The sequence below is a fragment of the Chiloscyllium plagiosum genome, chromosome 5 (assembly GCF_004010195.1).
Source record: "Chiloscyllium plagiosum isolate BGI_BamShark_2017 chromosome 5, ASM401019v2, whole genome shotgun sequence".
NCBI lineage: Eukaryota > Metazoa > Chordata > Chondrichthyes > Orectolobiformes > Hemiscylliidae > Chiloscyllium > Chiloscyllium plagiosum.
In genome coordinates, this window is record NC_057714.1 from 26,014,110 (window position 1) to 26,030,843 (window position 16,734).

Consider the following 16,734-nt stretch of genomic DNA (forward strand, 5'->3'; position numbering starts at 1 on the left):
GGCCCTGAGCAGGGGAAGGGGTTTTTCGGCTCCCGGGGTTGAAGGGGATGGTCAAAGCTGGTGTATGTGAAGGTGTATCAGGTCCAAAACGAGGCATGGGGAGTCAGTTGACCCAGAGTTCAGGGTTGAAGGGCAGTTGAGCAGGTGAAGGAGGCTCAGGTCCGAAACAAGGAAAGAGTACAATAAGGGGTTCAACTCCCAGGGGATGAAGAAGGTTCATGTCCAGAGTGGTAGAAAGCGATGGTGCCCTTAACACATGAATGTGAGAACAGGTTGTTGGGTTGGGCAGTGGGGCAAGGAGAATGTTGAGCCCAAAGTGGGCAAATGTGTTGGGTTAGGAATTGGGAGAGATCTGGGGGAGATGTAGGCAGAACTATGTGAGATAAAGTATGGGGTCAGTTAAATAGTTACTCAGGATTATTAAAGAGACTAACTTTTCCTGAGTAATTATTTTACTTGATTTCCTTGAAACTAAATTCTCTGATACAAATGGAGCCTTCAGAGTTTCAGGCATGGAGAAACTGTGCTATGGAATCTTCAGTTTACCAGGCAATCCCTTTGGGGTTTGCTATGATGGAGATTGTATGCAACTCTGATTTATGCTGGAGTAATGATTAACTGACCATCAGAAAATCCAGCCTACCTTCAACCTCAACAAACTTCAGCAGAAATTTTGTATCTCCCATATCAGCCATTATCATTAAGGCATCTAAATGAATCTGCTAACCTGTGAATAAGCTTTAAATAGTAGTATAAACAAGCTAAAACCCTAGCAACGATTCAAAGTAATTTGTTGTGTAACTTTTCCAATAAAACTTATACAAATTTCATTTATTAAAGTAAGATTTCTTTCATTTGGATAAAAGTTAGTGTATAAATTCCATATTTTAAATAAACAATTAATTTGCTAAAATAAAAGAATGCCTGAAAGTGTTAATGGTGAGTAATGCAGAATTTTTAAAATGTCTTTCTCTTTTTCTTCACAATGACCTTACGTCTGCAACCTCTTGTTTGTAAGGAATGTACCAAGGTTGAAGTGTTAAAAATGGAGCAACATGTTCTAATGTTTGTGATATTAATCTTGAAAATGTAATGTCATGTTTCATTATACAAATCCTTCATGCTGTTTTAATCTGTTCCTGTATTGACTAAGCAGATTACACTCTCAGGAGCATAACATACAATTACTAAACCGATAAAATTTTATTCAGCACCTTCAGAAAACAACATACAAGCCAATAAATCATTATTGTACACCAGTCAAAAGTAAACCGAGCATGATACTTGCAGTATTGTGCACAGTTTTGGGCCCCATCTCTCAGGAAGGATGTGCTGGCCCTGGAGCGTGTTCAAAGGAGGTTCACAATAATGGTTCCAGGAACAAAAAACTCACCATATGAGGAATATTTGAGGACTCGATGAGTTTAGAGGGATGAGGGGGATTTTAATTGAAACTTACAGAATACTGAATGGCCTAGGACAGAGTGGATGTTGGGAAAATGTTTCCATTGGTAGGAGAGACTAGGACCCAAGGGCACATCCTTAGAGTAAAGTAAAGACCCTTTTACAATGGAGTAAGGATAAGAGAGTGGTGAATCTATGGAATTCATTGCCACAGAAGGCTGTGGATGCCAGGTCATTGAGTGTATTTGAGACTGGGATAGATACATTCTTATTGTCAAGGGTATCAAAAGTTACAGAAGAAAGCAGGAGAATGGGGTTGAGAAACTTATCAGCCATGATTGAATGGTGGAGAAGACTCGATGGGCTGAATGGCCTAATTTCTGCTCCTATATGTGATGGTCTTATGACATTAATTAATCCTTTTAAGCAGTTAACAATAATTTTACTATTTTCAGTCAGTTAGAATACATGCTCAAAATGGATGCCATTTATTGGACATTCAAGGGGCCTTGTAAAATAGCACCTTCAGCATGTTTGCTGTTCTCATGCACATTACACTGGATGCCATATTGGTGAAGTAATTAACACAAACTCAGCAAGCAAACTCAGTCAGTAAATCAATACTACAGGAGAAAGTGAGGACTGCAGATGCTGGAGATCAGAGCTGAAAAATGTGTTGCTGGAAAAGCGCAGCAGGTCAGGCAGCATCCAAGAAACAGGAGAATCAACGTTTCGTGCATAAGCCCGAAGAAAGGCTTATGTCCGAAAAGTCGATTCTCCTGCTCCTTGAATGCTGCCTGACCTGCTGCGCTTTTCCAGCAATCAATACTGCAATTGGTTTCTAAAACTGATTTGATCCAACAATGGCATTTGGGAGCTTAGCAGTCCTGTTTATACCACCTTTTCATCTATGAATCTGATGGTAAGAGGCTGACCCTGCATGATTAAGGTCTGAGCTTCCACTGCAGCATCCAGATTTTGGAATGATTTCTGCTTGTGCTGTAATAGAAGTTGAGATATTGGCCATCAAACACTGCATCAGGTTTCAGTTAACCATGCATGGTTAAAAATGTATTTAGCAAGAAGGAATCCTTCACCAATCTTTATTAACTATTAATTTTTTTAAAATTATTGTCAATTTTCAGGTTATTTGATCAATCAATACTGATTGTTGCTATGATTGTACAACTCTTTAGTGTTTTCTTGAGTTCTTTAAAGTAGTTTACAGGGACTAGTAGGGCAGGTGGTGAAAATCTGTTGACTTCAAACCATCTGCATAAAGCAATTGGGGCATGAATGCAGTTATAGGTCTTAGCTTTGACGGACAGAATGAGCAGAAGCCATAGCATGTAGTGAAATGTAGGAAGCGGAGAAGTAGTACTGAGATGGATGAAAGTGCACTCAGCATAAGGTCATCATCACCAAGCGGGGAAGACAGCAGATGGACATATAGATTGCCCCAAACAGCTATGGTCCTGCAGCTACCAGATTTTGGAATGATTTCTGCTTGTGCTGTAATGGAAGTTGAGACGTTGGCCATCAAACCCTGCAATAGGGGTCAGTTCACAAGTGTGCCAATAAAACTGTTTACCTACTCCATATTGGAAACGCAGAGCTCAAAGGTTTTCATCAGCATAGAGTTTTTGCTAGACTTCTCAAAGCATTTTGACATTGAACATAAGAACCAGGAGCAAGATTAGGCAATCCAGCCCCTTAAACCTGCTCTGCTATTTAATACAATCATGGCTGATCTCATCTCTGCCTCCATTCTACTTTTCTATTTGCTCTCCATTACCCTTTAATCCATTACTAATTAAAAATCTGTCTATCCCTAACAAATTTATTCAGTCTCCCGGCTTCCACTGTATTCTGAGCTAGTGAATTCCAGATTCATTGAGAGAAGTAATTCTTCCTCATCCTTTTAAATCTGCTATCCCTAAACTTACAATTATCAACTCTCATTCTTGATTGTGCCACAAAGAGAAAAATCTGCTCAAACCTGCTTTGGGCAATCCTTTCTGGCATCTTATGTATCTCAATGAGATCTCCTCTCGTTCCTATAAAGTATAGTGAGTACAGACATAAAGTGCTCAGTCTCCCTTCAAGTCTTTTATCTCTAAAATTCATCTAAGTGAACCATCTCTGAGCTCCCTCCAACACTTTTACATCCTCAAGTAGGAGGACCAAAACTTTGCAGTACTCCAGATGTGATCTCAGCAGTGCCTTGTAAAGTTGCAGCTACTGTTCCCTACTTATATATTCTATTCCATCAGCAATAAATGTCAAAAATTCTATTAACTTTCCTCATTACCTGTTGTACCTGCATACCACCAATTTGCAATTCATGCACAAAGGCACACATTGAAGCATTTTAAAGGTTTTTTTTTCTCTATTTAAATAATAAGTTCATTCTTCTGACCAAAATGAACAATGTCACACTCATCCATATTAAATTGTCAAATTTTGGCTTATTGACCTGACCTATCCATATCCACTTGTGAATTTCTTGTTTATTTACTTCACAGACTTTCTGAAGGCTTCTCCTAATCACCAAGCATTTTCTTGTGCACACCAATAATCATTCTTCTATAAGCTATCTCATCAAAGTGCACACTTCATAATTGTCTTCTGCAGCAGCAGCAGTACGTGTGACTTTTTTTGGGAGCTGGCCCCTGACCCTTACTCTGTGCCCTGGTTTCATAACACATATGCCGGATATCTTACCACATGCCCGTTCCATCTCAGAACTGTCCTCTAAAGTATTTCCGTTATCTGGTGTTTGAGCTGGTGCCTACAGGTGAAAGCTTAAGAGAAGATGTTCCTTCATCATCACAGGCTTCCTGTTGAACCACCAGTTTGAAGTAGTTTGGCATTATGTAGAGGGTAAATTAAGATGTTCTTTCTTGCACCATCTACAGTTTTTGTACAATGAGATCAGGTGGGATGTCAGAAAAAGGGCTGCAGATGGGAACACTATAATTCTCCGAAATTTCAGCCCTACAGTTAATCACACCCTTAGCAATGTTTGCATCAATGATGGCAAGCACTGGCCTTCTCTGTGGTTGTAGAGCATGCAGCTGTGATTGTCCTCCTGCTGCCTCTAACTGTGCAGTGCCTCGTGCTTCAACAGAGATGGAAATGTGTCAGCTAGTGTGAGTGAGTTTTGTTTAGGTAATGCTGCCTGACATGGTTGAGTAGCTTGAAGATGTGGGTGAGGCTTCCAGCAGGACTCAGTCTGCGAGGGTGAACATCGGTATGAATCTTAACTGTAGAGGATGAATGATGATGATGTGGTGTATTGAACATTATCTGAAGCTGTTGGTGCAGTTAGTTGAACATGACATTTGAAGACACATTCAGTGACCATAATTCATTCGTGGTCATTGAATGCTCTGTTGTACTGCATGCAGCTTGACACTCATTATTGAACTCTGTGACTACTTTTTATTGCCTTTTAATTAATTCTCTGGAGCATCTTTCTGGTCCCATGGGTGATCAACATGTCTCGTCCTCTGCTTCCCCTTGGCCAAGGCTTCCAATGCAGTGTAAGGGCCTGCAGTTTCCAATTCAAGTGAGTTTTAAATGTTTCCCAGATTAAAATGGTAAATGAATTCCAATGGCTCCTATTTCAGCCAGAATGCACTTCCCCTTTAAGGATTGCAGGATAGCTTTATTTGGTTCTTACTCTGGCAGCTTTGGGACTCCTGATGAGACATGCAGCTCAACAAGGTACTTAGCCCTGGCTGCAGACTGTGACCATGCCAATTAACAAGCAACACAAATCCGAAGCACTACCTGCATCAAAATCAGCATATGTGAGATAGCTTTGTCAAATATAGAAAAGGAGAATCCAAAGGGTTTTTACAAATACATTAAGGACAAAAGGGTAAGTAGGGAGAGAATAGGGCCCCTCAAAGATCAGCAAGGTGGTCTTTGTGTGGAGCCGCAGGAGGTGGGGCTGATGCAAAACACTCCCACCCCCCATCAACCCAACCTCCATGCCTGGCACCTTGCCCTGCAACCACAAGAAGTGCAAAATGTGCACCCACACCTCCCCCCTCATCTCTCTCCAAGGCCCCAGTGGATCCTTCCATACCCGTCGCAAATTCACCTGCACCTCCACACACATCATTTACTGTATCCGTTGTACCCGATGTGGTCTCTACATTGGGGAGACAGGCCGCCTACTTGCGGAACATTTCAGGGAACACCTCTGGGACACCTACACCAACCAACCCAACCGTCCCGTGGCTGAACACTTTAACTCCCCCTCCCAATCCGCCAAGAACATACAGGTCCTTGGCCTCCTCCATTGCCAGACCCTGACCACACGGCGCCTGGAGGAAGAGCGCCTCATCTTCCGCCTAGGAACTCTCCAACCACACGGGATGAATGTAGATTTCTCCAGCTTGCTCATTTCCCTTCCCCCCACCTTATCTCAGCCTCATTCCTGAAGAAGGGCTTATGCCCGAAACGTCGATTCTCCTGCTCCTCGGATGCTGCCTGGACTGCTGTGTTTTTCCAGCATCACATTTTTCAACCCTAGTACTATGCTAATAAATTTGTCCTGTCTTTACAGACTTTACATCCTTTCTAAAATACACAGCTGAAAATAAGCCTCCAACTGAGGCTGATAAATGTTATAGCATGTTGTTTCAGCAATGCCAATTCTGAAAGGGCCTTTAAACAAGGAAATGTCTTTATATTTTACAGTATTCAGTAAGCCCCTATATCTACGAAAATGAAAACTTGAATTTATATAGGGTCTTTAATGATTTCAGGATATTGCACAATGTTATACACTCAATGGAGTACTTACAAAGTGAAATCACTATTGTAACACAGAAAGTGTGGCAATTTAACTGGATAGAGCAAGATCCTACAAACATCAGTCGGATAATGATCAAATAATGCTTCAGTGAGATTGGCAGATAAAGATCAGCCAGGACACCAGGGAAATCTCTCCTGTCATTCCTTGAAATAGTATCAGGTTTTCTTCCTTGCAATGAAGAACTGCAGGGTCTTTCTTTGAGAAATTTCCTTGGGTCATTTATGATCTTACTTTGTGCTCTTTCATTTTAAGACATACTGTCTTATGGCACTGAACCCAAATAACGCCAGAGACATCATGGACAGTTTACCATCGATAGGATAATGATATTCGACCATCAGAATGATTCAGGATCTTATGATTTCATATGGAAAAATAACAAAGTGACTCTGTGCAACTGACACACAATCAACACCCAAGGCGAATATTAACCTGACATCTCAGAAGTGAAGTGCGTTGTTAAGAATAGAGGCAGGACATTCAATCCAATAAAACCTATCCCTCTATTCAAATAATTCATGGCTGATCAAGTCTCAATTCTATTTGTTTACTTTTTCACCATATACTTTTGATACTGAGACTTACAGTAGTCCTTCCTTCAATAGCCAAGCAGGAAGTTTAACCTTATGCGCCCCCCCACCGCCCCACACCATTGTCAGTTAGAATATCTGATGAAACCATTTATCTGCAGTTACTCTATTGAATCATTTCATTATTTTTGAAAGCATTGATTAGATCATCCTTCAAATCCTCCACCTCCCCCCCCCCCCCCCCCACATAAGAGAAGGCAAATAAGAGAATCTGCACAAGAGACATTTCAAGGCCAATTTATATTTCTCGTTTTATTTTATTTTCAGGAAATTTGTTCCCAAAACCTTGTACAATACTCTAGAATGGTATATCAACAATGTTCTGTGAACAGAAGCTGCAGCTCCTTTGTTTTGTATTCTAAGCTCATGATCAGAACTAACATTCCATTAACCATTTTCATTACTTTTTGTTCCTCTGATCTAGGTTTTATTGATTGGGACGCATGGAGACCTAAATCTCTTTGGTTCTGCAAACTCCTAGCTTGCATCTAATAAGAAAATATTCACATTCGTTTTCATCCCGAAGTTGATAAGATCACATTGTACACCATCTACCATAGTTGCACATCCTCACATAATCTGTTTATATCCCATCATAATCTTCTGCTTCCAACTACACAATTTACTGTTCTTCCCAACTCAGTGTTATCAGCATACTTGGATATATAACTGTCTAATCCTTTAACGAAGCCATTAATATATATGTTGAAAAACTTAGGCCCAAGGATGAATTGTAAGAACATCATTTGGTCTATTCTACATACCTCACTAATCAGAGAACATTTCATTACTTGTACTTTCAGTCTTTTGCCTCCAATCAAATTAATAATAAGGGATGATCTCTTTCTGTGTGCTTTCGTTTTGGTGAAAACTTATCAATTGCCTTCTAGTAGCTCACCTAAACACCATCTATTCAGCAGGTGAATGACCTTCAAACTTCAAAGAAATTAATCAAACATGACCTACCCTTCAGGAATATTATGTACTGCTTTGATCAGCTGGTAATTGCTTATGAGTTCTGACATCCATCTCTAATGATAAATCGGCAAGACCACTGGCAAATAGCAAGCTGCTTCTACTACAACACTAAATTAAAATCTGGTTTAGGATCTCAGTGAGTGTGAGACTTATTTGGCTTGATTATAACATGCGTTTCCTTTAAAGACCTAATAGGTTCATAGCAATATTTTAAACCAATGTACCATAATACATGATACTTAGCACTGTGGCACATGGAGGCTACTTACCCTGAACAGTGCTTTGATAGGATCCAATAAATGATAGAAAATGGATACTAGTCCAAACATCTCTGCTCAGTAACTCCAAACAACAGTTGAATCCAAACTAGTTTTCAGGCTATAGGTTTTTTAAAAATAACATGATTAGAAGAGATTATTAGTATAGTGCTGGGTTTACTTTACAATCCAATGATGTGACAGATTAACAGTACTTGTGATTATGACGTTACTGACCAATGTCCCATATGTGCTAAACATTACCCAGCAGAGTAAATTTTAAAAAAACACAAGCATTTATTATGAAGGAATTACGACAAAAATTATTCTCGGTTAAAATAAATTCTAACAGATACTCTCTATGGCCATTATAACAATCCAAAACTGATCACACCTCACTTTTCTCCTTCCGTAGCCCTATATTTTCCTCTACTGTAAATATTTATTCTGTGGCTCCTAAAAAACATAATGCGCTGTCTCAACCTTTCCTCCACTCATAACTCCAAAAATGATGTAAACAAACTTGCCCTCTTCTTTCTCTCCTTTATTGTTCATTATAAATTGATAAAGACCCAAACAAATGAAACAGACTTCTGTTTACTTTGTTATGACTCACAACAATTTTATAATCTTCTTTTAAATCCAGTCTAAACCTTTCTTACTCCAAGAGAAATAGTCCAAGTATCCCAACTCTCTCATCACAACTCCAGTTTCCCATATCTGTGTCTGTACATAAAAATAGTGTTTCACTGGGTGTTCTTGCCTGTTAAACTGGCAGAATAATAGTTCTAGAAGCCCCATAAACAAACCTAAGCCATATAAACCTGATGAAGAGACAGGTTTCTGAAACCTCTGCATAATTACACAGATATATAGTCAGTAAGCAGCTCAGTCAGAGAGACTTGAATTAAATTGAATTATTGTCACGTGTATTTCACAATACATAAGACTGTGGTATAAAGTGAAAAGCTTCAACTGTCACCACAGTCAGGTGCCATTTTGAATAATTAATTCAAAGAAATAAAAAGATATAATGGAAAATGAGTCCGTCATCATTCCACCTCCTCTGTCATGAGTCCTGAGCCAGCTCAGTAACTGTAGTAATTGTAATGAGGTCAGCCAGGTGGGAACCTCATAGAATATGAATTCCCTGATTGGGGCTGTTAATCTAGTCCAATCAAGAAGCACTGGCTGACAGAGAAGAACAAGAATGTCGGGGTTTGAGGTTTGTCCTCATTTCCCTGAAAACTGGTGGGATGGTAGAATTTGGGGCCTGGCTTTGCTGCTCCTCTCCCTTGTAAAATTGCTGTTTCTCTGTATACAGCTGTTAATGTTCACTGTTTTGTAAACTGTGTATTGTTTAATAAAATAAGAAAGAAGAACAGGAGTGTCAGACTTTCTGTTCACTCTGAGAGATGGCTCTGAGGGAGTTGGATGACTCTCTACTTGCAACTAAAGGGTGACTTGGTGACAGAATATTGGTCTCTGTGTATTTCAGTGGTGACTAGAGTGGATTAATGACGTAACTATGTAAAAGCACCTGTTCGCTGAAGCCCAACTGGACTTCAAACAGGCACCACAACTGGCTTTATCATTGGAAAATGTGGCAAGTGGAACATATGAGTTGCAGTATATTCTGATGGAAGTGAACATCCTCACCAGTCCGGCTGAGCTTGGGGCACACCACTTGACTGAAGGCAATTGCATAACCTCACACAGGATATATCCTGAACAGAGGGACTATAGGTCAACCCACAACAAAGCCTTAGCAAAATGGTCAAATGTTTCTTCAGGATCGAGGCCAGCCAGCCATTGCATTTGCTGATGGAATTCTGACTCAGGATGGTAAAAGACTCCCATTAGGCCTAAACTGAGTAAGATAACTCATAGGCCTGGATCCAGGAGAGTGCACACCCTGGAAGGCCCTCTTACATCTGGCTTGCAATAGCTTTGCAACATCCAAATCAGAACTAATCAAAATAAATGCCTAGTTAAATGGTCACCCAGTTCTAATAGAGGTCAGAATTGGCACAGCTCTTTCGCTGATCACAGATCCAGTCTTTAACTATATTCATTCTGGATTCTAACACTTAAGTTTGTGCAAGACCTCGGCTAGACTGAGAACCTGTACGGGGAACCTTTATAGATTAGGGGTACAATTTCAGTTCTGGTCTCTTATGAGAAGTAGCTGGTTCAGTTACCACTAACTGTAGTAAAAGGCTCGGGCCCAAGCTTGATAGGGTGAAATTAGTTGAGAAACATTCACTAGATTGACTCAACGTTTTTCAGCAGGATATGGATGCCTGAGTGAAGTCCTCGTTAAATACCCAGAAGCTTTTCAGGAAGGTCTGGGGGCTATCAAAGGAGCCAAGGCCATTTTACATGTTGACCAGGAAGCAATTCCACAATTCTGCAAGATCCGCCCAGTGCCGTTTGCCTTAAGGGCCAAAGTGGAGGCAGAAATCAGAAGGCTGGAAAGCAAAGGAATTATCAAATCAGTCCAGTTTGTGGAATGAACAGAACTGGTTGTATCGATTGTGGAGACCAATGGGTCGGTTTGCCTTTGTGGGGATTTTAAACAAACATTAAACTGCTTTTTGCAGCCAATAAATACTCAGTCTGTCACATAGAGGATTTATACACAAAGCCAGGAAAATCAGATTTAACCTGGTACGGAGTCTTCTCCCCTTTAGCAACTCTGCTGGAGCTCTCCCTGTACAGCTGTTGCATGAAGGGCGATCCTACAATTAAATAAGAACCGGGACAGTTTGACATGTCGTGAAGATGTAGGTTGTCTCTTTAAGTCTGCCTTCAAAGTTTGGACTGTTCTTTCTGCCAGACCATCGGATGATGAATGATATAAAGCTGTCCTATATGTCGAATACCATTCAACTTTAGGAAATATTCAAATTCTCTGCTGGTAAACGATGGCTTGTTATCTGTGACTAATACTTCTGGGATAGTGTGTATTGAAAAAGTTGTGCATGGTTTTCTATCATCATCCCTGTATTTGACAAATGCACTCGATGCACATCCAGCCATTTTGAGTGGGCATCCACAATGACTAGGAACATTGAGCTAATGAAATGACCTACATAGTTGACATGTAATTAAATACAGGGTTTACCCAGCCATCTCCATGCATGTAGGGGAGTTACTAGTGGGAATTTTTGTTCTTGTTGGTACTTTGGCCACTGCCCCACCAACATGGCAATGTCCACATCCAATCCTGGCCACCAGACATAACCTCTCACCAAAATCTTCAAAGCGGACATGGGAGCCCGAGGTCTCCCAATGGGTGAAGAGTAGGTCCCAGGCTTAATTCCCCACTCCAGACTCATAGGCTGAGCTGAAACTCCGGGCCTGCGGATAGACCCGGGTGCTTGATGGCAGAGGCGGTGGCAAGTTTGGTCTCAGCGCAGGACACTGTGGTACTGACAAGTGGATGCTTCAGTAAGGTCAGCTCAGTGTGAACTCAAGGCAGTGGCAGCATTGGTGGAGGTGAGATGACCCCAGAGAGTGACGATGCAGCAAACTGCAGTTGCAGCAGTGTCATTGGTTTAGCACCTGGGTGGAGGAGCCTGGATCCAGCCCATGGCTGAGCCAGAGGTGGGAGCTGTTCAAAAGACCATCTAACCTTATTGAGACAAGACTATAAAATGGACTTCATTGTTTTATTTGTGACTTTATGGTCTGTGTTTTTGATTTACTTTTCTGTGGTTTACGTTAGCGCTGGAGAGTGGCAACACTAAACAACATTTTTCACAGTATTTTGTAACAGAATGCACATGTCAATAAATAAATCAAATAAGTAAATAAAACTGAATGGAAAGGGGACTCGTAGGCTTATAAAGCAAAAGGAAATGGAAGCATTGCAGGTTAACTATTAGGAAATGAACCAGCATAGGACAGGAAAGGACAGAGTGTATAAACATATAAAACAAAACCGGAAACAGTATCAAAAAGGTCAAAATTGTAAAAAGACAAAATTAATGGCTCTTTACTGCAATGCACATAATATTTGGAATGAAATAAATGAATTAATAGCACAAATGGAGGTTAATGGTATGATCTTAAAGTAATTGCAGAGATGTGGTTGCAAGGAAATAAAAGCTGTGAACTGAATCTTTTGCGGTTCGTAACTTTGTGAAAAAAAAGGCAGGATGGAAAGAGTAATGGGTAGCGTGTTATTACCAAACAGAACACATATGAAAGCAAGAAATAATCTTGGATCAGAAAAAGTAGAATCCATATGGGTAGAGATAAATAAAATGGGGAAAAAATGCACTGGTGGGAGTAGTCAATCGCCTTCATGACAATAGCTATATTATAAGACAGAGAATAAATCAGAAGGTAATGAGAACACGTAAAAATGTCAGTACATTAATCATGACTTTAATTTTCTGGCAGATTGAGAAAATTAAATTGACAAAGGCAGCCTCAAGGATGAATTCATAGAGTGACATTGGGATAGTTCAGGGAGAACATTTAGAAATGCCTCATCAAATAAAGTAGAGTCAACATAACTTCATGAAGGGCAAATCATTCTTAAAAATCTTATTACAATTCTTTGTAGAGGTAACAAGCAGAGTTGATAAAGGGGAACCAGGAGTTTGAATATACTTGTATTTCCAAAAGGTGTTCAATGAGGTAGCATACATAAGGTAGCTTAATAAGTTGATGTTGGTGGTAGTATATTAAGATGAATAGAGGGCTGGCCTACTAATATGTTTTTGAAATATGGGGGGGGGAATCCTTCAGGAGTGTAACCTATAACTATTAGAGTGCCACAGGGATCAGTATTGGACCCATAATTAATTACAACATAGATTGATGATTTTAATGAGGGAAGACCATATACTAATGCTAAGTTTGTGGGTGAAACAAAAATAGGTGGGAAAACAAGTGCAGAGGATTACAAAGAGTATCTGAATATGAACATAAACAGGTTATGTGATTGAGCAAAAACTTGGCATGTGGAATATAACTTGTGAAAATGTGAGATTATGCAATTTAGCATGAAGGATGGAATGGCTGAGTAGTAGTTAAGTGAAGAGAAACTGTAATAAGCTGCAGAGGGATTTGGGGTCCTCAGTCACAAATTCTAAAAAGCTAGCATATATGTTCAGTGGGTTTTAGGGAAGGCAAATGCCTATATTTCAAAACAAATGGAATATAAAAATAATGAGGTCTTATAATAATTATACAAGACACTAGTGGCACCACATCTGTATTATAGTGAACAGTTTTGGTCCCCTTATCTAAGAAAGGCTTTAGTGGTAGTCCAGGGAAGATTCACCAGGTTGATTCTGGATATGTAGGGATTGTCTTAATGTGGAGAGTTTTCAGTAGGTTGGGCTTGTATTCATTGGATCTTAAAAGTATATGAGGCAACTGTATGGAAACATATAGGATTTTTAGTGGACTTGACAGGGTAGATGTGGAGAAGTTGTTTCTCTTAGTAGGAGAGTCTAGGATCAAGGGGCATAATCTTAGAGTAAGGGGTTACCCATTTGGGAGAATTTTTTTCCTCCAAGGGTTGCCAATCTGTAGAATTCTTTATTGCAGAGGATTGTCGAGGCTGCGTCATTAAATACATTCAAGGCAGTTATAGACAGATTTTTAATCAATAAGGGAATCATGGGTTGTGAGGTAAAGACAGGAAAGTAATGGTGAGGATTTTCAGATCAGCCATGATCTGATTGAAGGGCAGAGAAGACTCGATAGCCAAATGGCCAATATTTGCTCCAATGCCTTCTTGTCTTATGCTCTTATTGGATATACTACAGAAGTTAGATTTCTCATGAATTTTGGATCTTGCTTTACTGTCAGCAGATGGACACAGATTTTCACCGTTTATAATATGCAAACGAATGATTAAAAATTCTAATATATCAACATTTAGAAAAAAAGCAAAAAGGTTTTCTGGGAAACATCACTAGCAATACATGTGCAAATTGACTACATTGGGTAGATTACTTAACCTCATAGTTCTGTAGATAGATTTAAGGGCAAAAATCACAAGCCCCAGCTAGCGATAAGAGGTTCTTTGGAGAAGAATAGTTACAAAGTTTGTTTTGACATTTCGCTGTGGCACCCGTGAAGGGAAGAAAAGGCCGATTATACATAACTGGAGTTTATCTTTTTGAGTTAAATATATGTTTCTTACGAGAAATGGCTTCTTCTGTAATATTGTAGAGACACATTTGTTTGCTGAAAATGTTGAGGTAGCTATTAGCTATCAGTTAAATAAATCAAGTTTGAGGTAAGAATTGAAAATATGTTTTGGTTTCTCCCAGGTATGTAAACATAAATGAAATGCTGAGCCATTGTCTAGTCAGTGAATGTCAACTTTGTTGTGCTTTTGGATGATGTTAGCAAAGGACACCATGTAAATGAGAAATAGGAGGAATAGGATGACTTGAGATAATTGAAACTGACTTCAATGTCCTTAGTAGCATTGTTTCCTACTTACATATTACCTTCATGTTGTCCAATATACCATGACTACAGAGCGAGCAACACCCTGATTTTAAAACTGTTGTCTTTATTTCCAAGTCCATCTGTGGCTTTGCTCCTCCAGGTCTCTATAATTTTCCAGCTCACTAACCTCCAAGATATTTGCACTCATTTAGTTCTGGGCTCTTAAGCAACTCCAATTTTTGCTGCCATGCTTTCATTTACCGTAGCCCTAAATTCTGGAATTTTCCCCCTAAACTTTTCTTTCCTCCTTTTTAGTGCTTCTTAAAATGTATCAAATAGACCAAGTTTTTGGCTTTGATGTCCTAAATCATCTCCTGTGAATTGGTGTCAAAATTTGCAGCGAGATATCTCGAAATGATGTTCTGTTATATGTTGTTGTCGCTTGCCTTTGTTGAGCATTTGTGTTAGTATGGCAGACTGTCACTTTCAGAATCTGAACATGTCACATCATGATGTTATTAGCCATTTTGGGCTCAAACACATTTCTAACTTTGCTGCATGCAGACTGAACACCTCCAGAATAAATCTCCTGCTGTTTAATGCTTTCACCTCCTGATCCTTCTTGGAATTTAACACAAGAGGAAAATTGGTGATGAGGTTGGGATAAAAATTGCTTTGTGATGCCGGGTCAATCTGATGATTTGTCATAAAAAATAATCACCACAGAAAACAGGATGAATAGTGCAGAAAAGGTTGTGCTCCACCCTGAACAAACATTGTGAGTAATGAGTACGCTTTACGGAAATTCATGAGCTGGGGGTGTAGACTTGGAGAGAAACAGGCAGCTTCACTAATACCTTGTTTTAAACGGAAAGGAGTAAGGAAGAGCTACAATTTTCACAGTATATCTGTGCTACACAAGCCCTTCCATTTAAAAAAAAATAATAAACTTTAGTTCCATGGGACCATATAATGAAAATACAGAGTCTAGATTAGAGTGGTGCTGGAAAAGCACAGCAGTTCAGGCAGCATCCGAGGACCAGTAAATTCGACGTTTCAGGCAAAAGCCCTTCATCAGGAATACCTGATGAAGGGCTTTTGCCCGAATGTCGATTTTACTGCTCCTCGGATGCTGCCTGAAATGCTGTGCTTTTCCAGCACCACTCTAATCTAGACTCTGGTTTCCAGCATCTGCAGTCATTGTTTTTACCTAGTTGATCTGAATGAAAATACAGAGACCTGGAATTCCAATACAGAGAGATGTTTAGTTCAAGCTAATAAAATTGAAGCAGATGTAGTTGTTCCTACCCTCCTAAGTATTAATGGGAGGTGAGGGGGAATTTTGAACCTCCTGAGGAGTTTGCTACAGTCAGAGAATCTGTGTTCCAAAACTTATGAAGAAATAGTATGACTCCTACTGTACTACTGACCAATAGATGATTGCTGAAAGGTTCCAATTCCACAAATGCAACCAGCATGATGGCAAAGCTATCTCCCAATTCATAGCTGCAGGCACCAACAGATACTGGGTCACTTCCTTATTGATATGCAAACCAGTAAGAATGTAGGTGGACACTGGAACAGTGGTTTCATTAATAGCTGAAAATGTGTATTGGAGGGAGCTGAGTCACTGCAAGCTTCAAAAATTACACAAAGAATGGACACCGGTGAAGTGGTGCCTTTAAAGGGTTGTATCAATATGAACATTCAGTTATACAGTCGGTCTGAAGATTTGTCCTTCTATGCATGTTGTCCAGGAAATTTTCCAGATTTATTTGGAAGAAACCTTTACAAGAAGGATGGATTGCACCTAAATTGGAAGGGAACTAATATACTGGCAGGGAAATTTCCGAGAGCTGCTCAGGAGGATTTAAACTAGTAAGGTGGGGGGGGTGGGACCCAGGGAAATAGTGAGGAAAGAGATCAATCTGAGACTGGTACAGTTGAGAACAGAAGCGAATCAAACTGTCAGGTCAGGCAGGGACAAGGTAGGGCTAATAAACTGCATTTATTTCAATGCAAGGGACCTAACAGGGAAGGCAGATGAACTCAGGGCATAGGTAGGAACATGGGACTGGGATATCATAGCAATTACAGAAACATGGCTCAGGGATGGGCAGGACCGGCAGCTTAATGTTCCAGGATACAAATGCTACAGGAAAGATAGAAAGGGAGACAAGAGAGGAGGGGGAGTGGCATTTTTGATAAGGGGTAGCATTATAGCTGTGCTGAGGGAGGATATTCCCAGAAA

General features: G+C 40.0%; 1 protein-coding gene across 1 annotated transcript in view; it reads right to left on the reverse strand.

Moving 5' to 3' along the window:
• snx13 (sorting nexin 13) overlaps positions 1–8,202 on the reverse strand; it is a 190,173-nt gene extending 181,971 nt beyond the window's left edge. The window contains exon 1 of the mRNA XM_043690995.1: positions 8,073–8,202. Coding sequence (XP_043546930.1) covers positions 8,073–8,132 — 60 coding nt within the window. The 5' untranslated portion in view covers positions 8,133–8,202. The remainder of the gene's footprint in view (positions 1–8,072) is intronic.
• Positions 8,203–16,734: the final 8,532 nt, after the last annotated feature.